The sequence below is a fragment of the Plectropomus leopardus genome, chromosome 16 (genome assembly GCF_026936395.1).
Source record: "Plectropomus leopardus strain MGB_pleo_1.0 chromosome 16, ASM2693639v1, whole genome shotgun sequence".
Classification (NCBI taxonomy): Eukaryota; Metazoa; Chordata; class Actinopteri; order Perciformes; family Serranidae; genus Plectropomus; species Plectropomus leopardus.
In genome coordinates, this window is record NC_142191.1 from 26,850,867 (window position 1) to 26,874,163 (window position 23,297).

General features: G+C 38.5%; 2 protein-coding genes across 5 annotated transcripts in view; both read right to left on the reverse strand.

Annotated features, from left to right (window-relative positions):
• Nucleotides 1-10,101, reverse strand: part of LOC121955221 (sorting nexin-14-like) — a 35,253-nt gene extending 25,152 nt beyond the window's left edge. The window contains exons 1-12 of one of the 3 annotated variants that reach the window (XM_042503072.2): nucleotides 9,901-10,101; nucleotides 9,562-9,711; nucleotides 7,798-7,918; nucleotides 6,157-6,230; nucleotides 4,361-4,439; nucleotides 4,044-4,087; nucleotides 3,876-3,963; nucleotides 2,976-3,060; nucleotides 1,881-2,037; nucleotides 1,015-1,090; nucleotides 579-623; nucleotides 327-407 (exon numbers count right to left, since the gene is read on the reverse strand). In XM_042503072.2, coding sequence (XP_042359006.2) covers nucleotides 327-407; nucleotides 579-623; nucleotides 1,015-1,090; nucleotides 1,881-2,037; nucleotides 2,976-3,060; nucleotides 3,876-3,963; nucleotides 4,044-4,087; nucleotides 4,361-4,439; nucleotides 6,157-6,230; nucleotides 7,798-7,918; nucleotides 9,562-9,698 — 987 coding nt within the window. In that variant the 5' untranslated portion in view covers nucleotides 9,699-9,711; nucleotides 9,901-10,101. Of the gene's footprint in view, nucleotides 1-326; nucleotides 408-578; nucleotides 624-1,014; nucleotides 1,091-1,880; nucleotides 2,038-2,975; nucleotides 3,061-3,875; nucleotides 3,964-4,043; nucleotides 4,088-4,360; nucleotides 4,440-6,156; nucleotides 6,231-7,797; nucleotides 7,919-9,561; nucleotides 9,722-9,900 lie in introns of those variants that run through there. The other 2 variants (XM_042503071.2, XM_088089857.1) reach the window with 2 other exon arrangements.
• A 1,519-nt stretch (nucleotides 10,102-11,620) lies between these two features.
• Nucleotides 11,621-22,717, reverse strand: LOC121955197 (heterogeneous nuclear ribonucleoprotein Q-like). 2 transcript variants are annotated; one of them, XM_088089352.1, is made up of 10 exons: nucleotides 22,545-22,717; nucleotides 21,459-21,645; nucleotides 19,605-19,723; nucleotides 19,251-19,472; nucleotides 18,602-18,778; nucleotides 18,296-18,431; nucleotides 17,979-18,184; nucleotides 17,667-17,816; nucleotides 17,455-17,576; nucleotides 11,621-17,342 (listed from the first exon to the last, which is right to left on the reverse strand). In XM_088089352.1, exons 1-10 carry the CDS (start codon nucleotides 22,545-22,547, stop codon nucleotides 16,733-16,735), a joined length of 1,932 nt encoding a protein of 643 aa, XP_087945478.1. In that variant the 5' UTR covers nucleotides 22,548-22,717; the 3' UTR covers nucleotides 11,621-16,732. The 2 variants fall into 2 exon arrangements, with proteins under 2 accessions (XP_087945478.1, XP_087945479.1); XM_088089353.1 differs by having other exon boundaries at nucleotides 21,459-21,618; nucleotides 22,545-22,716.
• Between the last annotated feature and the right edge of the window lie 580 nt (nucleotides 22,718-23,297).

A 23,297-nucleotide genomic window follows, 5' to 3' on the forward strand; every position in this document is an offset into this window, starting at 1 on the left:
ACATTGCTGTTGAGTTTTTCAAATGTATTTTTTTGGCACTTTGAGCACCACAAGCTGATTGCCATCTAGTTCCATTATATTGGAGAGAAGGCAGACATCTCTACGGCCAACGTCTCCAACACTCTACAACTCATATAAAGCACTGCAGATAAGAGGAAAAATATGTGTTTTTGATTTTGGGGTGTACTGTCCCTTTTCGTTGTTCCAAGGGGGACAAAATGTCAGGTAAGAAATATTTCTCTTTTTTTTAAAAAAAAAAAAAAAGTATATTATAGCAATCTGTCTATCTGTAGTGAATAGGGTTTCTTTCTCAGTGTTGTACTCACAGACGGCTTTTTGTTGCTGACGTCTGCATATTTCTGTAAAAATGGAACCAGAGCAGACAGAGGCTCTGTGGCTGGTTCAGGCTGGAGATACAGAAGAGATAAAGATGAAGATTTGGAAACTGTGAATCAGCAGATTTTTGTTACCAAAAAAAATCACAATTTCGAATCAAGCAAGGTTTCTTCTTTGAACTGGCTATACAGGATATGAACTTCTAATGGGGACAGTATTTGTAAAATGTTCTTTTTACTTACTGGAGTGTCATCAACAAATATCAGCACCATGAGGTTCACAGTATCCTGAGGAACAAATAGACAGAGCATGTTATCATAACGTTTAGTTTGAGTTTAATTTAAATCTTGTAGAACCTTCAAAATACAGACTGGTCATTTTGTTTTCACATGATTAATTAGTTATATCATTTTAATGCTGTGCTATCTTATCACTGTATCTTAAATTTAAACAAAAGAAAGAAACATGAAGAATTCTGTCACATCATTTGAGTCTCTTCGTAATTGTTAATTCAGTTATAAAATCACTGCTGTAATGGTAAAATGAAGTAAAGGTCTTTCTTCAAAACTAAGGCCAAACAAATTCCAAACATTTGAGGTGCAGTATTGAAACAGTCCAGTGTGGCCTGCTCATCCACTCATCCACAGCCCGTACAAACATTAACCCTGTTCTACTTACAGGGTCAGCCATGAAATCCATTGTTGGTAACATGACCGATCCAGCCATCACCTCCCGCAGCAACAGAGCCAGAGACCTGAACAAAGACAACATTGCAACTTTTAATATATAATCACCTGGTTTCATCATGTAGTCATTAACAGCCACTCAGACCTTTAGTTAAAAACACGTAGTTTTTGTCCCTGAATAGATTACGATACTGTGCGTTCCAATACCAGCACTATCATACTATATAGTATGCCAGAAAAAGATTTGGTATGTCCTAATGCATAGTATGTCAGATGTATATGTATGACAAAAATACCAGGATGTTCAACTACATCCGGTCTGAATGTGCAGTATATTTGATTGGCAGCTGGCAGAAGCTACAGTGACGTATGAAAGTGAATTAAAATAACTGATGACGAGGAGTTGAATAGTAATATAACTGTATTATATATTAAGCTTTATTGTTTTAGTGAACAAAATAATTATGTCAATTAACAAAGAAAAAAAACAATAGAGATGCATCTTTGGACTAATTTTATTCATGAAAAATGTTTAAATCCCCAATGTATGTAGCTCTAACTTAAGAGTTTAACTACATACACTGCCAAGTAACAACAGCAGAGCTCTCCAGGCTGATCTCCATCTGACGAGCTTCGCTAACAGTGTCTTCCCTGATTTCCATGGTAACAGATATATAAGCAAGTGGGTCAAAGTTCAGGGCGCAGTGTTATGAAGTAGTATGTCCCGATTGTGCACATACTACATGCAACAGTACATACTATGTAAGAGCAGTCATAGAACCTACTCAAAATAAAAACAATAAGTATGTCTTTTGGGATGCACCCTTAGTCTCTGTGGGCTAGTTTGCATTTTCCTACCTGCAGTCTGTTGCTTTGGGCGGCATGACATAGGGAAACAGCATCTCTGTCAGCTTCCTCAGGTAGAGCAGCTCGTCTTTTCTGCTGCGCAGAGCGATGTGAAGGTCAGCGCCGTATTCATCCAGAGCAGCCTGTTGTAAACCCTCCACATTCTTCACTGCAGAGAAACACAGAGGATGTTACTGTTATGTCCATGAACACACTGAACCCAGTTTCACCATGTTACAAAACACTTACAAACAAAAGTTATATGCCACAATTTATACCAGCATTTTCCACTACGACCACCATGAGATTTGAAGATTCAGGATTTTCGATACCAGAAATATGTCTGTGTCAACCTCAATGTAAATAAATCCAAACACAGCAAACAATGGCATATTCTTTCTGATCAAACTTGTGGCATTATCACAGGTTAATTGTCACAGTTTAATTATCACAGGTTAATTCTCACAGGTTAATTCTCAAAATAAAGCTTGACTGACATCACCACTTGTGTTTGTGGTGGTGGCTTTTTTTTTTTGCAGTTTTAAAGTTAAAGTTCTAGGTAGGCATGTAGTGATATACCAGTACTGAAGATAACTGATATTTTTTAAAATGCAGTATTGATATCATGTTAACAATACATATGTGATAATATCGTGCAAATACTCCATCATCTTTTACATCATTTCCATTTCTTTCCACTCTTCTTTTGTCTCCCTTTCCACCCCCCTACACTCATATTAAGTGTATCATAATTAATTTACCAAGAGACAATACGCAAAGTTAAAGATAAATTCAACTGATAACACTATTAATATTATTATTTTTTTAATTTTCAATCTATATTTTAATGATATTATTAGCATGAATTCTTTTGGCCACAATAATTGTGAAGTGAACATCTGAAATCATGCCAGCCAATTCCCATCTCTAGAATGTATTTTCAAGAACTGTCTACTGGCAGCGTAGCTTCAGTTAAATATAAGAGAAAGATTGAGTGAGGTAAATAATTGAGCAAATTTATACTTTTAAATATGCCACTTTTCTAAAATCAGAAATCAGAAATGTTCAGTTTAGATTGTGATGACGTTGACTGGTGCAGGTGTGTACCTTTTTCTCGAGCTTTGGCAATAATTTCTATGTGTTTCATTCCAGCTTTCATCACTTTGTCCGCAAACACAGCGGGAACATCCACCTGCCAAAAGGTGAGGCAAAATTAGTTAAAGACAATAAGCAGAGTTCATTTCTGGGATTAAACAACATAAAAATATGACTGTCTGACCTCCAGTGTTATCATGCCTAACTCTACTGTACTTTTTGCATAAAACTGAAATCTGACTGTCCAATTTTCAAACTGTCTGTTTAAGCTATATATGCTTCTTCTTCAGCTGTAGTGGCTATCAGCTGTGCTCAAACAGAACAGGTGCAGGGCATCCTGCAGTCTGGAGGATGCATCAGTGAACAATAAAGAACACTTCAGCAACATGTTGAGCAACAAGAAAACCTTAGAAACTGTTCTCTAGTAATGAAACAACCTGACTTCTTTTCTTCTTTGACATAAATTAGCCATTGAAGAGCATGAACCGCCAGGACTGCTGAAAGAACTTTTACAAAAGAAAAGCAGGCCAAACTTTGGGGTAAGAATGTGAAGAGCTGCGATGATTAGTCGATTAATTAATAACCACAACAAAAAAATTGCTCATTTCAGCTTCTTAGATCTCAAAAGAAATGATGCTCTTTTTACTCATAAATGATTGTAAATATTTGGGTTTTGGGCTATTTATCAAACAAAATGAGCACTATGAATCACTTCTGGGGCTGTTGGATATCAATTTTCACAATAATCTTTTTACCTTTTTTCATTTTACGGCGAACAATTTATAGATTAATTAAAAAAACAATTTGTAGATTAATCACTGATGAAAAAATAAATGTTAGTTACAGTCTTAAAAATGTGTCCCTTCATGTAACTGCTCTATTTTGACTGGCCGAGGAATGTTAAAGCTTTACCTTCTGAGCACGGCGAACAAGCACTGATGCAAAGAAGCGAAAGGTCATCCTCACTTCATCCACACACGCCTCATCATCTGTGATGTCCCTAAAAACCAGACGAAGGAGAATTATGACAACTTCAGTCCATCTGTAAAATAATTCAATAAGACACTTTTTTCTTCTTACCTGTACCAGGGGTACACGAAGTTCTCAAGGACTAACTCAAACACCTACAGGTCAGGGACAGCAAAAGTGTTCAGGAAAGAGTCAGAAAAAAAATCTCAACTGTTGACATTTACATATATGAAGAGTTAAATTTCTGCTTTATAAACACAGCATTAAAATTTAAATAGGCATTAGTAAGTAAATGTCAGAGGACAGACAGATAATAAATGAAAAGGTAGAAAGTATGTTTCTGATTATATTGTTATTACAATATCCACAGTTATTCAACAACTATTTTTAGGATAAAACCACTGACACATGTCCATCCACTGAGGTACCTCTGCTATTGAAGCGTCTACTTTTGAATGAACCTTCAGGTCCAACCATGGCTGATAGTTTTCAAGGAGCAGTGTTGGCCTGCAAAGAATCAAATATTTTTGCATATCATCAGCATGTGCTTCTTGACCGCGTGACAGATCACCACACATGAAAAAAAACAGAAAACACCAGCGTGAAAATTATTTCCAGCTCTGAACTAAATACTAATGAAGTGTGTCCATGGCTAATTTTTTGTGACGACATGCAACAGAGGCCCCCGGTTGGACAAGACTGGCAACCTGAGATTCATAGTTTCTTTAATATTTTATTGCTGGGTTGAGAGAAATTAATGCTGTGGGTCTGTAATACTCCTTTGAGATGTTATTTATGACATAAAACTATACAGATAAACTGACTTGACCTGAACCCAATCATCGCAAACTGGTGCATAAGTCAACATATCCCTTAACAATATTCATTAGGAGGCAAACTAGTGTAATGAGAACTCTAAAAAAAATTATACCGATTAAAGAAAACTTTACTTGTGGGAGTAAATTTTAAGTAAACGCACGTTATAGCAATTTAATAAGTAATAACCAAACATGTAGTCCTTTCAAGTATTGCCAGCAAAATGTACTTAAAAGTATTAAAAGTAAAAGTAGAACATGAACAGTTCACCCCAGGAATATAATATGTTATATATATATGTATATTATTCGCATTAAGCAGCAATTTACTGTTGTAGGAAGTCAAGACTGTGCTCATCCAAACTACTATATATGCAGCTGCATCATTTAATCTATAATAAATCATTATATCTATGAACATGGTCCATGCTATGTGTGTGAAAAAAAATGATGTCAAGTAACAGGGGTCATTCTGTGTGGTTTTTGTTTACATTTTAGATTTTATTAAAACCTTATACATAAATATGCTATTTGAGACCACAAAATAAATTCTTTAAGATATTTTTGGCAGAATTTGAGAATTGCATTACCACTGGGAATGTTATTTTCACCTCATAAAAAAGAAAGAAATATAACTCCTGCTCACATGAAATTACAGGGGCAAAGACTAAACAATGAAAATATCCAAGTGATTGAGCGGCAAAGGCAGAGGTCATTGGTCTCTGAAAATGGAAACAAGAGCAAAATAGGTGATTTTGGGGCTTATGGGAGCCAAGCTGCTTTTTTACACTGCATTTTCTTGACCCATCGCTATACTTAGCCCTGGGCTTACGTAGCCCCATTTCTCTCTCTCTCTCTCTCTCTCTCTCTCTCTCTCTCTCTCTCTCTCTCTCACACACACACACACACACACACACACACACACACTTTTCTAACACAGGGTTAACCAAAGCCCTGGGCTATATGATTCACAATGCACTGCTAATACCAGACCACTGTCCTCTGACACACTATTTTTGGTCTCAAATAGCCTACAAATAAGATTTGAAGAAAATCTCATATGTAACAATAACTTAAAATGACCCAAATCAGAGCTGGCAGACAACAGGCTGCAAGGTCCCCAGTTTGAATCTGAAAATAGACATTTGCGGCATCTCTCTCCTACAGAACAGCCACCTCTCAACTGTCTTTATCTACAACAGGCATAAAAATATATATGTAGAGGAGTGAGAACTGTCTGTATTTGCTTCTGAAATGTAATGAAGTAGAAATATAAAGTGCCTTAAAAAACAGTGAATGTACCTATTTACATCCCACCACTGTAAAACAACAACAGAGTCGAGTTGTGTGTGTCTATATACTAGGTACCACATCAAGTGTTTATCTGAACAGAGATCCTGTCAACGTACCGGTGACGGTTGCACTTGACCTTCCCGCACACGGCACAGCTGTGGCCCAGAGGAAACAACTCCTGCTCCTGCCGCTGTTGGGAAGAAAGAGAATCAGCTGTTTCCTTATATCTCTATCCCACAAAAATTAGCGCATGCTTGCTGATTTTTCAAACATGGGTAAACCCGCAAATTATAAGCAATAGGCTGCATTCCCACTGCCTGTGAACACAGCGCTGCAGCAGACGACTGTGACTTTCTATCAGTTTATGTTTATTGTGCATGTATGGGTTGTTGTGTTCATGTGTTCATGTGTCCATGCGACGTCACAGACAGGCCGGAGAACAAGTGAAGAGTAGACCGTGGTAGGAACAGAGGTCTTTAAATTTTTCCTATCGATACCTGGGTGTTCACCTTAACAATAAACTGGACTGGTCTAATAACACAGATGTCCTGTACAAGAAGGGCCAAAGTCGTCTCCACCTGCTGAGAAGACTGAGGTCCTTTGGAGTGTGCAAGACTCTGCTCCGGACATTCTATGACACTGTGGTATCATCTGCTCTTTTCTATGCAGCGGTCTGCTGGGGAGCAGGGAGCACAGATCGGGACAGAAAGAGACTGAACAGACTGGTCAGGAGGGCCGGTTCTGTCCTGGACTGCTCCCTGGACTCCATTGAGGAGGTGGGTGAGAGGAGGATGTTAGCAAAGCTCACATCCATCATGGACAACCCCTCTCACCCACTGCATGAGACTGTGGGGGCTTTAAGCAGCTCCTTCAGCAACAGACTGAGACATCCACCCTGCAAGAAGGAGCGCTACCGCAGGTCATTCATCCCATCTGCAATAAGACTCTATAACATCAGCATCACTGGCTGATGGGAACAAAACTGGCTTCATCCAAAATTCATCCCAGAGTAATTTGCAACAATTTTTTTGTACTATTCTCTAATCCATCTTTTGTGTACATACTATTCTATTACTTAATTATTATTATGTGTACATACCCTATTTCCTCTATGTACATACTTATTTTATTACTTATTTATTGTTATTGTTATTGTTATTTTCTTTGTTACATTTCACTTTTCTTTTTTCATGCTGCTGTAACATTTGGAATTTCCCCCAATGGGGGATCAATAAAGGAATATTCTATTCTATTCTATTCTAAAAACTTTTCTGTGATTACCTCTCTTTATGTATCTCCTAATTGCTTAGTCTCTCTTTCAAACTCAGTGCAGACTCATTAGGATTGATGTTTTAGTGCTGCTTAGGAGGGGATGGAGGGTAATTAATGGCGGCACATCCGTGCATCTTGCCAGTTAAAGAGCCAAAGTTAGAACGCTCACCTGGATGCTGTGTCACTATTAATGCAGATCGGCGCTGAAGGCGATAAAAACGCGTGTGTACTGCAGAGTCATTTGACCCTGGTGTGAATGCCAATCGTACGCATTCCCATTGCATTAAAAAAACAGATGTTAGCAAGTGTTAGTGGGGTTTTTGTGCAGTGGAAATAAGCCTTTAATCTGTTATAACACACAACATCTAAAACTGGAGCAAACATCTCTGCAAACACCACACTGCTCCATGCAGCCATTCACTCATTAATCAATATCAAACAGGCTTCATGTACTTCTCGGCAAATGCATCAGATGTCTGACTTACATTGTTTCTTGGCTTCACAGTGAATAGGATATTTGGGAGAAGGGACTCCGGTCCGAGGGAGCAATAGAAAGTACTGACACCAGCCAGGAACGACCAAAAGACCATCAGGATGTGGATATACCTGGAGGGAAATTATTATACGCTATTAAAACTCACGTAATGAAACAAAAACACTCAAGCTACTCAAATACAATACCAAGTAATAGTAATCAATATGTGTTTAAAGAGAGAGAGAAGAGATAAAGTTATAGTTTAAGGAAAGTTTTTAAGTTATAAAACTTGTATTGTCCCATCCTAACAGCCATATCACATGCCCCTTTAAATAAATGTATCAGGTAATCATTTCAGCCCTGCGATAGTCTGGCGACCTGTCCAGGGTGTACCCCGCCTCTCGCCCAGTGACAGCTGGGATAGGCTCCAGCCCCCCCGTGACCCTTACAAGGACGAGGGGGTACAGACAATAAATGAACTGATTAATTCATCATTTAAGTCATGTTTGTAGCAAACATAGTGGAGTTCCAGCCTTTCTCTGTCATTTACAGCAGTAAATTGGATTCATCTGGAATTTGGACTTTTGATCAGACAAAGCAAGACATTTGAAGACATCAATTTTCAAAACTGTTGATAGCTTTAATTATTTAAGCTCGATTTTATCTATCAATAAAGTCTTAATACTTCATCAAAAGGAAGATTATTTGTTTTTATACACTGCACTTGTGCTTAAACTGAAAAGGAATTGTATTCATCAAGTGATGAATGCAATAAATTATACAAAAATATAGACGTACGTTGATAAATATTTTTAAGTGCAGTATGCAGTTACTTTATCTTTGAAAAGTTTGTAATCTGCTGCACAGAAGCTTGACTGAGTGCAGTCAGGTGGCTGAGAGGACTACTCCATATGTTTGCATGGTTTTTCATGCCTTTAGATTGCAGAAACCCATCTTTACAAATAGATGTTATCTTATGTGAAGGGTTTTTTTTTTGGTACATGAAGAACAAAATGCTGTACAACCAGAATGACAACTGAAAGGGCAGAATGAGACAATGATCCCCCTGAGCAACTGTTAATAATAATAGAAGAAATAACCAGTCATTGGTCAAAGAAACTGGAGGCTTAGCATCAAAATGGGTGCAGATTAAAATAGGGTCCTGTTTCTGTAATTTTGAGTTTTAGGGTGTTAATTTCCCTTAAAAAATAACTGTGAGTTTTTTGTTTCCTTTTTTCTTTCTTCTTTTTTTTGTGGTGGTTTTTGTATATTTTTTATAGTTTTGTGTGTGTTTTTCTCCTTTTTGTTAAAGAATGATTTTTTTTAATATTAATTTTATTATAAATTTGCGGTTTTGTGTTATTTTTTAAATGTATGTATTACTCTTTTAGAAATATTTTTATTTTTGATGATAACAATAGTTTTTTTCTGTATTGGATAATTTTACTTTAAAAAACTTTAAATACTTTTCTGGGATATATTTAGTTACTTTTACCTACAGCAAATTTTTAAACGCAGAACTTTTACGTGTTACAGAGTATTTTAAAGCGTTCTACTGGAACTGGTTCCACTGGAGTAAAGGATCGGAATACTTCTTGGATCACTGGCCCAGATAAGACCACAGCAGCTGGTCAGCCATCACATGATTCACACACTGATCAGAGATAATCTGACACTCCCCAGCAACATTTCAGACTGATCTAGACACCCCGTCTCTCCCACACTCCCCAGCCCAGAAAACACACTTCTTTCATTACTTTTTCCTTGAGTTCACCTGTTGAGCAGCAAAGTCAGAGCCACCATAGACAGCAGCAGGAAGCAGAAGACTGGATACTGCCGTCCGGCTTCTCTCAGGACGTCTATCTTCAGTCCCCGCTTCACGCTCTCCACATACGTCCAAATACCTGCCATCCTTTCGAAGGACCTGTTGACATACACTCATTTAATATGACAAGTTAACACTGAAAATGAAAGTTTCTACCTCTTTTAATTAACTGTACCGCGTAAAAGTGACGATAAGCGTTTAAAATGTAAGTTTATACTTCGTCGAAGATAGCCCGAGTTAGCTTACTTAGCTAACAGTTGATGCTAGTTGTTTTTAGGGCAAACTTACAGCGACAATACTGTCGGAGCACTTCTTCATATAATACGCATTTTATCCACAAGCATAGTCTTCGGCTGTTGGCCAGACTGGTCCCAAATTCAAGTTTCCAGAGTGTTTACTTCATGTTTTCCTTTTTTTTTTTTTTTTTTTGAAAGTCCCAACCGACTTCCCTGACAGATGGAATGTTTTCTAATCCAACCAGGGTTGCCAGGTCCGTCAGGGCTGCACGTAAAATAATGTCGACTTGCTAAATGACCGCAAAAAAAAAAAAAAAAAAAAAACTTTGTGTTTTTAAAAACAAAATTTACAACCTTTATTCAAACACAGTTTAATGGGATTATATGGCACACAATGATACAATAATCCAACCGAGTTACAATGCGCATATCATTATGAACCATTCTTCTAAGAGAGATAAGATTATTTGATTTACTTTTTATAAACCTCTATATTTGAGTTACTTTACAATAATTGAAAGCAATTTAAACAGATACTTGAGTTACAAGAGACTTTTTTAGTGAAAATCTTTCCTCGCGTTATTCTTTGCTCATACAAGTAAGATAAAATGAAATTTCTTTAGATTTCTCATTGTCGTACAAACTGTGGACTTTATTAATTCTAAGAAAGTGTTGTAACTGAGTATTTAATCTGTGGATTATTTTCTCGATTAATCTATTCAGTCATCTGTAATGTGTCCAAAAACAGGGAAAATTACAACATTCAGCGTCACATCATATCTTTCTAGTTTTGCCAAAGCAAAAGTCCAGAAATATTCAGTTCATTGTTGTAAAATAGAATATTCTGTATTTTTGATTATAAATAAAAGACTTAACCGATTATTCAGTGGACAGTTGTTATGGAATTGTTTACCCCTCTCAGTGTCTGTATGTATAAACTCTAATTGCACATTAACGTTTTCAGATATCTACTTAATCATCTTTCTCTGTCACTGATCATTATGTTTGTTCTGTTTTGTTTTTGAAAATCATGACTTGTTTCAGAAAACTAGCTCACAGCGACATAAACGGACCAAAAGTGTATTGCACTGCGCGGACATGGCAACCCTGAATCCACTCAACGCCACTTCCGTTAGGGCGATCCACGGTTTTAGTACATCCACACCGTGTCAGAGGTGACTGGGATTACAAAATTTTAATCCAGTGAACAATTTATAATTTTATAATTTGAAAATATGATCAAATTTAACGTATTATTCTCATGATATTCGTTTTAGATATGTGGTTGTAGATGTGGATAAACATGGCTTTTCCTCATGTTAAAAGAGCCAGTTTTTAATCAATACTAGATAAAGTTTAAATGCTTTCCACCAATGGAAACTGTAAAAACCATTATAGAGAGAAATTTACTTGCAAGTCCAAACACGTTTATTTTTCATAGAGTTAACAACAGTTCAATAAAACTGACTTATTATTTTGGTTTTATTTGACAATGGATTTAAGTTTAAGAAGAAACTTATAAAAAAAACCCAATTTCTACATTTTAAACAATCTTATTGCCACATAGATGTCTTAAGACTAGCATTAGAGTAAAGCTGCAAGATGAAAATATCAGGAAAGCTCACTGGTAAACCTTTTCGGGACCTCTAAAATGTGTACACACTGTTATTTGAAAAATAAATCTAAAATTTATGGTGAAATCTATGATCCAAAACATGCACATTTACAAGAAATGAGATGAAATGCTAAACAATCAAACACACAACCTCAGCTCAGAGTCAATAACTTTATTAGAAAAATAGGTTTAACTCACCTCACTGTACAGTATAAAACAATTCATTTGCAAGAATGCAAACACACTTGTTAGCAAAAGAACAAACAAAATGAAAAAAAATCATTCTTGACCCTTAAAAATTGGAGATCCAACAGAGTCAATACTAGTATGAAAACAAAAGTAATCTGGCTCTTTTTCACAAACCCGGTAAAAAGAGAAAGAACAAGCTGCACAATCCTTTCTGAAGAATGCTAAACATGAGTCAGATTCAAAGACACTGCGTTTCATGGCAAATGTCACAAAAGACAAAAAAAGACTAATACATAATAATGATGTTTTAAAAGAGCTTAAAGGAGAAATCCAATCTCATAGTGTTTGTGATGCAGTTAACTGCTTCATTCTGTTATTTCCTACAATTCCCAGAATGCCTTTTACCACTCCAAGAATAGAGCTGGGGTTATATAAAGAGAGTTGGGTGATATAAATATTGCTATATAGCCATGGCCACATCCTAAACTTAAAACATCTCAAAGGTGCATTACATTACACGAGTGAAGAAACTGATCTTTGTGCATTTTCCCTCTGTGATTGCTGAACGTTGGTGTAAAGTGTCCTAAAGTCCTAAAAAATGCTTCACACACTGTAAATTTAGGGGGAACACCACCAAATCCTAATTGTAAATATCCTACATCATTCAAAGGGGCAAGTCTGGTGATTTCCTACATTTTTAGTGTCAACAAATCCCATAAAAAGCCCAAAACTAGCAATAAATGTATCAACAAATCCGCATTTTGTGTATCGGTGCCGAATAAACCCGCTCCTTTTGTGCCATAGAGCTCCATTCTTGTCCAGAAACTATTAAAAACACACCAGAGCCACGCTGCTGCACTGGGTGACACGTTCCTTTATAACCATGAACACTAACTGTAGTTTATTTTGACTTAAATCCACATACACCGTCCTGCTGCCCCAAATATTCACTAAAGCACCAAATGCGGATTATTCCACCACTGAAAGAAGTCCCTAACAAATGCACTATTTCTTCGCTTTTTGGTTAAAACCTAAGTGACCAGCTGTTTTAGAAAACTTAACATTTTATTAAATTAAATTATATATTTGTGTTTTTAAAGATTTACGTCTTCAGGAGGAACTTGGAGTGCTGATATCCACAAACAAGAGGTCGAAAAGTATTACGAGACGAACTAACACATTGTAGGTTTTGGTCATTTCATGTGATTTGTTGACAATAAGGACAAAAAAATAGAATACCATTAGACCGATCTTTTACAATTTCTATTGACGGGGTTTACATTCAAGCTGAATTTTTGATTTTCATTAACTAAAAAAAATACAACCGAAAACCCTTAATGGGAAATTTACAAAAGCTATCAAATCATCGGAAGTCGTCCGGGTAATATGTGTAGTTGTTATCTCTACCAATACTGTAGGTAAATTATTACACATTGGTGAAGCAAAACGTGCCCAAAATGAAAAAAAAAGTACATCCCCCCCCCCAATAATCCAATAATACATTAGGATTGATTTGCTCCTTTAAATTCTTAGCATTTTGATTTCCAGTATAATGTGTGAACATGAATTAACACCAGTTTATCTATAGGAAATCGGTCACAACCACATACATGGCATGATAATCAGTCTACAGTGACATACAATGTGAAATGTATAATCATGCTTTTTGCAATGGCAACTTACTCCATGCCATGTTTAGTTATTAAACTTATCAGGACCTGGAAATCAATTCATTTTCTTTCCAGACCTACTTAGAGAGCCTAAATAAAAAAAGGTAGCATTCACTTGATGTCAGTGCTTATCCGCGTATGACCTCTGACATCACAGATGTTTGTGCAGAGCAGACAGCCTGAGACATCGCTTTGCAAACATCCCTACACTGACGGGTGCAAACAAAACCATAAGACAGTTTTCCCATCGTGGAAGACAAAGGATGACTGTGGTTTCCAGGCATTTTACACATGAAAAATAACAAGTTACAAAACAATTCCTGTCTGTAAACTACATAATCACTCTGTTCAGTTATCAAGACAGCAAGGCTTGTTCAGGCTCATTTAACGTGCCGACAGTAGCAGCGGTCTACGTCAAGTCTCAGCTGAGAGCTTAAATTCATTAAGTGCTCTGTTGTTGCCTGTGCATATCTCTGAGGTGGAAGGGTGAGAGTTTGGCAGAGGGTTGAACCCTGCCTCAGTTTCCTCAAGTACAAAACGGGGACAGAGCAGTCCTTGAAACTGAGGTAGTTAACAGACCCTTGGTGGCTGAGTTTCTTAAAGAACCTTTTTCCTGGAATGCCCAACCTTCAAGATCACACCTCAACACTATCCCTGATAATCATAAGCCCTTTTTACAAAGAGAGAGCACTAAAGGGCCGCAATGACACCTGCCTTTGTGTCTTTACACAACAAAACAGCAGCAGCGTGCCGCTCCAGTGTGAGATTTCAGACAGCATTATCATTGTGGATGAAAAAGACACGTGACATAACTGCGTCTGCCTCTAGCATGACGGAAAACATCCGTATCAGGCATCGCTTTCTGAGCTATAAGAAGAGCATAACGTGGCAATAATACCATCTGTTATATGGCAGCTGATCTCATCCTCTGCTCAGAGGGTAAAGAGCTCCCCAAAGTAGGGATGCATGATATTGGATTGTTAGCTGATAGCCTGTTTGCTGATATTTTCCAACTTTGCTGATAACCACCATCAAGTCTCTTCTGTAATGGAATTGACATTAAATAATGCAAACTCTTATTGTGATGGCTCACCGGCAGATGGAGACATGAAATACAATAATATAAGATTGTCATAACAGCAGAAATCAGCATGTTGACCGACATTTCTTTTTAAAGCCAATATCTGACAATACCAATGATATGCTGATAATATTGTGCATCCCTACACGAATGTCAGTTTTCCCAATTGGCGGACATTTTCGGCTGATGTTCTTCTTTGAGTTAGCTGCAAAATGCATAACATGTCAAAGCGCAACACCACTCTTGCACGCTGTCTCATTTACACTCACACAGTTTTAGCAGTTTTTACTTCCAGTGCTAGCTCAAAGGCGAGACAACTCTAAACACCCGTTCCACAATCATACCTTTTCTACAGAATGATGAGTCAGCATAACAGCACAATATTACCGCCTTGCACAGGCAGAGTAAAAGGGGCTTTAGATTATCAGGTCTAGTCCATCATAAGAGATGTAGTTTAAGAGCTCAAAGAGACAAAAAAAAATCGGCATCAAATTCCACTAAACCACTTCAAACTTAAACAAAAAGTGCAAAGACTTTTCCAGAAGGATGTCCATTATAAACTCCTACTCAGTAAGTCCCACATGGCATGTTTGGGGTAGGGTGCTTATAAACTTAAAGTCACCTTTTTTTTTTCTTTTTGGAAAGAAAAAAAAAAAAGCAAGCTCAAGTTTTGCTCTTCTGATTCTCTTCGAACATAGCAGTTTGAGGAGAGCTGCTCCTTAAAAAAAGGCTGGAAAACCATTGGACCACTGAGTCAGTTGACCTTACCATTCCCATCCACTGGCAGCCTGCAGTGTGTAACGCCATACACTGGGTCAGTCTTCATAGCGACACATCAGGACCGGCCTCGACCCCTTTTTCCTGCTAGTCAGGTAACAAAAGGAAGCAATTAGAGAATGGAAAACAGGATCACATTACATCTACACATACTGCTCTGAGTCCCTCACGCTCACACACATACACTCGTTAGAGGAAGAACTGTGTAACAAGTAAAACATGAATTTGCATACATTAGAAGACAAAAGCACGGTCACAGACTTGCACGCCCTCCGACTTAACATGCACATGTCAATGCCTTAAAGAGGACGACAAGCAAGAGAATCGGCCTGGTTCGGATCGGAAATTAAATTGAGGTGCAGCAGGTGAAACGTGAACACGCTCAGGCAGGCAGAGAGGAGAGGAGGGGGAGGGGTTAAGAGCAGCCATTAAATCTATAAAAGCAAACTGAACAAAAACGCTACAAGCGATCATGCATGGCAGTTATCTCTCACAATAGCACAAATCAATCAGAAACATGCAAGATTAGTATCCAGGCCTTCAACAGCTAGGTAGATCCTTCTGGGACAAGGAAAAGCTTCACTTTGACATTAATAAATCAAATTGTGCTTTTATTCCCCCCACTAGTAACAAAAGGGACTTGTATGGCAGACTTGTAGGGGGGTGGGGCTTGCTATTGATGCTGCATTGACAGTGAATTTAGGACACCAATTTGTGATACATTTATGTTTTTGGACATGAGAGGAACTAATAAGGATGAAGTATGTCACTACACATACAGAGCACTTGAGAGATGCCGACTATAGAAGTAAGGTGATTTGGAATTTGATGGCATGCAAGGTGACAACTGTAGCATGTGGCCAACATTGGCAAACCTTTAGTCCATTTTCTTCCACAAGGAGCCTTTAAATTTGAAGGCAATTTGAAGAGAGAATTTGCCGAAACATGAATTTGCAACACAATTTGAGGTTTTGTACACGTGTGCGTGTATGTTTATTAAAGCAGACAAACAGCAAAGAATACAAGCCAAAATGTAAAGCCAAAAAATAGGACTACGATGGTCCTTTTTTTTTTCTTCTTTTCAATAACAAGACACGCATTACTTTGTGACAATACAAATTGTATTTTCATTTGTTTTAAATACATGTTTAGGAGACATATGCTTTGTTGCTGTTAGCTACTTAAAACATGGAAACCAGAATCTCTAAAAACATACATAAAGCTATAGCCAAATAGACAGCTCGAGCACATTTGCATCTAAAAATTTTTTCAAACGTTATTATGGAAAATCTTTTAAACGACCATCTTAAAAAATAACAAAAGGAAAAAAAGAAAAACCAGTTCGCCAGAAACAGGTGGGAGTGTGACTACTGTTTGAGTCCAAGCGGATTATTAAAATATGTACAGAGAGATATCTTGCCAGATGTCACCAATTTTGAGAAAAAAATGCAGGCAACCGTATGGGATTGAGGGCCAATCAGATCAAGTCTCTAAATAAAAAGACAAAAACAAAAACAATAAACACGCATTTTGTTATCAAAGCCCTACTGGTTTACTTCCACTGTTGCCCAAAAGAATCCTGATAAAATTCCTGGTTGTCGGATTTGTAACCGGAATAGTTACCAGAATGATCACCACCTTGGAGCGGTTGCTGAGCAATGGGTTGAGAGCCCCAGTTCTGATTATTGGTCTGGCGACGCTTGGAATCTGGCTGGTTGTACCCATCAGCTTTGCGCTTTCCTCCTACATTTCCACCGCGGCCACCCCGAGCACCACGTACCCCTCCTCGCCCTCTCGGCTGCACGCCTCCTCTTGCTCCCCGCCCGCCGCGGCCTGGTCCGGGACCCCCCCGCTGGGAGAAGCTGGCCCTGCCTCTGGGTGCCCCGGCGCCACCACGTCCTCTGGCTGGAGAGGATCCGCCCCTGGCGCCTCTGCTGCCGCCCCGTCCCCGGCTCGGGGCCTGGAAGTCATCATACCCGTAGTAGGGGTCGTCGTAGCCGCCACGGTAGTTGTGATAGTCATAGCCATAGTAGTCATAGTAGTCCTCATAACCATAGTAGTCGGGGGGGTAAGCGTAGCCGCCCCGGTTGCCACCTCTGCCCCGGCCTCTGACGGGAGGCGGCATGTGAGGAGGGGGAGGGTAGTAGTAATAGTCATCGTACCTGATGAGTGAGAGAAGGCCAGCGATAAGAATTGAGACAATAAAATGCTTAACACAATATCTGAGAACCCCGATTGGCTGATGATCAGAAATCCCATTAAAACGTTTCTTACATTTGTGTTTTGGCTGCTTGCCTCTGTGCTTTGCGCTCCTTCCTTTTCTGATCTGGTGGTTTGGCAAAGACGATCTCAATGGGCTCTCCCTCCAGCTCCTTCCCGTTCATTTCTTCCAATGCCTGACAAAAACAAAGACATTTGTTAACTTCTGCAAATGGTTTAACAATCACTATATCTTTTCTGGATTGGAGCTAAAAGAAAATCTGTACCTTCACTGCACCGTCCCTCTCTTCAAAGTGAATGAAGGCGTAGTCTTTGAGCTTCTTAACTCGCTCCAGTTTTCCAAACTCGCTGAAGGACTTTTCCAGAATCTCCTCTGTGACACCATTGGCCAGATTTCTCACAAATAAAACCTTCACCTGCAAATTGGACAAAAAAGTTCAAATCTCACGTCAAACTCTCGCTTTACAAGTTTATTACATTTGTAGGATGAATACGCTTTATGCCGTTAACTACACAATTACCATTTATTCTTTCTCTCAAGTTTAGTACGACGTTACATATCAACTGATGAAACTCACCTTGGCCATGACCTCTGGGTCAGGATCTTCGATGGGGTCGGCCCACTCTACTGTCACTACGTTGCCCCAGACCTTCACTTTGCCGCTCATTAGCCGTCGACGAGCCTGAGCAGCTGTTTTGTGGTCTTCGTACTCAAGGAAGCAGAAGCCTCGGTTCTTCTTTTTGTCATCGGGTTGATGGTACAGTATGACATCACTGAGGCCCTCTGCAAGTAGACAGAAAAAGAGACGCTTCTTAAATTAAGTAATCAAGTTTAAAAATTTCTGCCGCAGCAAATTAAAAAGCACAGATAGAAGAAAGATGTAATATTTTTTACCTGTGACTTTACCAAACTCTTCAACAATTTGCTCCTTTGTTTTACTCTTGGGAATGGAACCAACAAATAGCCTGTTGTTGGCGACAGATATACACACCCCAATGTGCTTGCCGGGGCGAATCTCATGATTATTGCACTGTAAAACAAATTAATAATGTCAACCGTATTTGTGATGATGGCAGGTAATGAGGTCACCTGCTTCCAACTTTTTGCCGAGAGGCAAAACATTTTTATGGCAAGTCCAATATTTACCTAAGGATAAGAGAGAGACAGTTGTGCTGAACGGCACATTTCAGACAAACTTACCAGCTTCACCGCCTCCTGGGCCGCTTCTTTAGTGCAGAATGTGACGAAGGCGTAGCCCCTGTTCAGGCCGCTCAGAGGGTCCATCATTAGCCTGAGATCCCAGATAGGCCCAGCCTTCTCAAAGAGAGGAACCAGCTCATCTTCAAACAAGTCACGGGGAATCTTTCCGACAAATATCTAGAAGATAGAAAAGTGGCATTTAAAAGATGCACAGATCATGTTTACAGACTCGACTACTTGTCTGTATATTAAGCAGGGAAAACTGAAAAAAGCTGCAAAGACAATTCCAGTTCTCCTGAGGTCCTGAGGGCATGAACTTGTGATTTTTCACCCTGGATGTAGTAAATGTCTATAGCCATTGCAATTTTATCATGTTTTACTATTGAATTTTATTGTGCTTTCATTGTCCTCTAACATCTTCGGACCATGTTGGAAATAAAATCAATTAATCTACCACTTAAAAAAAACAAAAAAACAAGAAGGAGCTCTTTTGTCAACATTTTCAGATCAATACAAAATCCAACTGACGCTTTCTTTCATACAGACTAGAGGTGAAATAAAGTTGGAAGCCGTTGAAACAATTATAAATGTAAAGAAAACAAGTTTAGTTTCAATCCCTGGCTGACTCAACACAACATGACAAACCTACCTCTGTTCCAACATTGGGTTGGGCACCAGAGTACACTGACTCAGGCGGGGGCCCGCCATACTTTCGCTGGCCTGTTGTAACGTCAAGTGTGTAGTTGGTTCTGTCCAGGAGCTCTTTGATTTTAGCCTCATCTGGTCCTTTAGTGGAATCTGAAACTTTAGTCCCTTGTTTCTCCCTCTGCCTGTAAGTCTTCATCACCCCACAGAGAAAGGCACTTTTGTTCTGGAAGAGAGAAGAACTGTGTTACAAACATTGCACACAAATACAATTACCTTTTAAGTTATAAAATGCAATGTAGATTTTTGTCCTAAAACATTTGAAAGTCCCAGCTGTCTTTCTGCTGATTGAACTTACTTGCACGTGTGACAGATCACTCTCCTTGAACTGGACCAGCACTTGCAGGGCTCCCTCCTCATTGAATTCTTTCAAAGCTTCAATAGCCCTTTCATCTAGGTCACTATGTGCTACTAGGCCTGGTGAGCAATAAAATAAAAATACACTGTAAATCTGATGTAACGAAAAGAAGAAACAGACATGATCATTTGGACAGGTTAGGACTGAGAAACTAAGGAGGTGTGACTCATGCAGCATTGACGTAGTTGCACAATATCAGCTTAATAATAATAATAACTGATCTGTACCAGATTGAACTGAAGAAAACTGCTGAAACTACAATGACCTGATTGAATCAGTTTCATTGTTACGTATGCTAATGTTTTACACCCCCTGTCAGTGCCTAGTTTCAATGCAATCAACTCAAGACAAGCAGCAGAGCTCAACTTGTAAAATCAAACATGTTATTTAAACATTCAACAGTGGTGTGCAAGAAATCAAGATGCTGTAAAACACCTTTTCTATTAACCACTACTGTCTTTACTAGCAGTGCATTGATCCTGTGCTCTGGAGAACATCCCTGTGGCTCCTGCTCAAAGACTCACACCTGCCGCAGACAGACAGCTGCTCTTTTGTTTCTGTGTTATGTCACAGCACCAGCTGGCTTCAATTTACATTTCTTGAAGCCTTTTAGGCAAAACCAATTCAATCCACTTTCTGTATTCATCAGCACGATAATACTTAGACCTGAACTAACTCATTGATCTGGAAGAAATAAGATGTAGGTAAAATGGTTAATATTTTATTAACTTTGGAAGGGAAATTTGCTTCTTATGACTTAAACTAGACAGAGGTTTAAATGTAAGCTAACTTGTTCTTGCACAGAGAAGACATGAGCCAAACAAACAGCCAGAGGAAATCTCTAAGATGCTGACATCTTCCTCCACCAAGCCATCCTGCTGCTCAAATGATTAGTTTACCAACTTTGACCTCCGGCCTCATTTACAGTTATTAGATAATTATACTACAAAAGGCACCAACAATCAGTGAATTGCACTTTCAATTCACAGGTCACCATTATTTTAAGCAAGCAATGCTAAACATAAATCTAAGGTACATCAAAAATAAAATGACATAAATAAACAAATCACGTGAAAAGTACAAAATTCAATGGGCTATTCCAATCTTTCAATACATAGATAAATACCATCAGCATTATTCTTACACATAGTGGTGGGATGTAAGTACATTTACTTAAGTTCTGTACTTAAAAACAATTTTGTACTTGAGCAGTTGTACTTTACCATTTCCATTTGACACTACTTTATAATGCTACTCCCCTATATTTAATATAAGTTAGTTCAGAGATTTAAATCAATACAAAATACTCAAAAATTACAACTTATACCTGTACCTAAAGGTACCCTGCAGTATATAAAGTAACTAACATTGGCTCTGCTGTTAGCAGTTGCAACATGAAAGACATTAACACACAATTAACTATAATCCAACAATATTCTTTCTCTTCTTCTAAAAGTTCTGCATGATTAGTACTCTTACTTTTAGTACTCTAAAGTGTTCATTGATGTTAGTAGTTTTACCTAAATCCTATTTTGAACACAGAACTTTAACTTGTTAACGTGTATTTATACACTGTAGTATTGCTTCTTTAATTTTAATAAATGTCTGAGTACTTCTTCCACTACTGACAATACAATACAAAAGTAATCCTCAGTTTTTTCACATCACTGTCAAGTCTTTTGTGTCTCAGTGTGGTGATGCCTTGCCTTTGTATGAACATGTTTTGTTCTCAAAGCAGGTTAAGACAAGAGACAACGTCAAAACTCATCACACACAGATTAAGTTCATGCTTACCTGCAACGTAAAGTTCATCTAACTTCTCAGCCACATTTTGAGGTAAACCAGCCTCCAGTAGGGCTGGGAAATGTTCTGAGCGGGTCACCTCTGCTGTAGTGTCCATTGGTTCCTCTGTCCCATTCCCGTTTACATGATCTGTGGCCATGTCTCCAGACATCTGTGTAAAGGAGATTACTGCAGTTACCTACAACAGTTGCAAGAGCAACAACACATTAGGTGGGCGGTTTGGCGCCATCGTTCAAGACTGGGACTCCGCCGACAAACTGTTATGTCTGAGAGGCTGTGTGTTTTAAGTTGTTTGTCTTGGTATACAATACAGTTTGTGGATGGGAATTAAAAATCTTAGATCTCTGGATCCCTCCAACAACGCTCATTAAATATGTATAAAACAGAAATTCACTCAAGTAAAGACGAGAATCTAAAACATCGAATAGCTTAGTTGAACTACGAGGAGCGTTACGAGTAGCATTTAATATGTATCTTAAAATGTATTTGTGGTACAAGTTATTACAAAAGGGGAAAACTGTATATTTAAGGGGATGAAACGGAGGTAAAAGACTGTGATCTCTAGTGTTGCACGCAAGACCAAAACTGAATCATTTGGATCGCGCATGTGACTTCAACTCCGCTGTCTGACACTCTTCGAAAAGGCGAAGACAGTTCACGTCTGCCCGCAACTACTATATTACTAATAACATTGTAAAATCCGCCTAAATCTCGCTAGTTCCCAAGCATCCACCACGCCTCTGTTAGCTCATGTTAGCTACCGTCGCTGGCTCGTGCAGAACACAGGCCCCAGTCCTCATCGCGCGTGGAGGGTGCAAACTAAAAGAGGGTAACGTGTGAAGCAATAAACCCCCAAACTTAATACTTTACGGCATTTTATTATGCCTGTCAGTTCTGCTCACATTAGCCATGCATACCAAATCTGTCTAACCGGTGGTCAACCAAAGCAGGCCCATTTTTCAAAATGCCGGCTAGCCGTGTGAAGGAGCTGCTCTGTAGCTAACACTGGCCGGTAACCCAACAACAAAACACAGCGTGGCCCATAAGTTTATATCGGTCGGTTCGGCGTTTACGTACCATGCGAATCTAAACTTGGGTGCACGATGCTGATCCGCCGTGTTGAGGGTGCTCCAAATAAAGGAAAATATTCACGCCGGTGCTTTTTTCAGGTTGATTTCTTTACTCCCGGTGAAACAAAATGGCTACGACGTAACGTCGCGATCTCTGCTTCTCGCCTGTATGTAAGGGGTTTCTTAAAGTGCTTTCCACGGGCTGCTCAGTTTACATACATCCGGTTAAGACAGTGACGCAGCGGCTGTTATTTGCATAGACATGGTTTAACTACAGTTTCTCTGGTTTAATAGTTTGTAGGTATGTTTTTGAGTAAAATAAGCCCTTTTTTGTTCTATAAACTACAGATAGTATTTTATCTGTAGGAATGTTACTGAGTAAAATGAACATCTTTATTCATAAACTACTCATAGCAGTACTCCCAGATACTAAACGAAACCATTGTCACTTTGCACTATTTTTTTGCAGAAAATTACAACTGGTTAAAAAACCAAAAAGAATCAGTGTTTTCAGACAATGAATAATGCAAAGAAAAAAGTTTATGTTGATTTTTAAACAACATAGTACCATAGATTATTACAATACAATCTAAAACCTGAGAAAATTGGTTTGATTTCTTTCAAAAACATGGGGAGAATTTAACAAGACATGGCCAAAAACGTGCAGAGAAAAGAAAACTACCTAAAACAAATAAGAAAAATGACATAGATAGGTAGATATATAGATAAATAGATAGATAGATTGATTGATTGATAGATA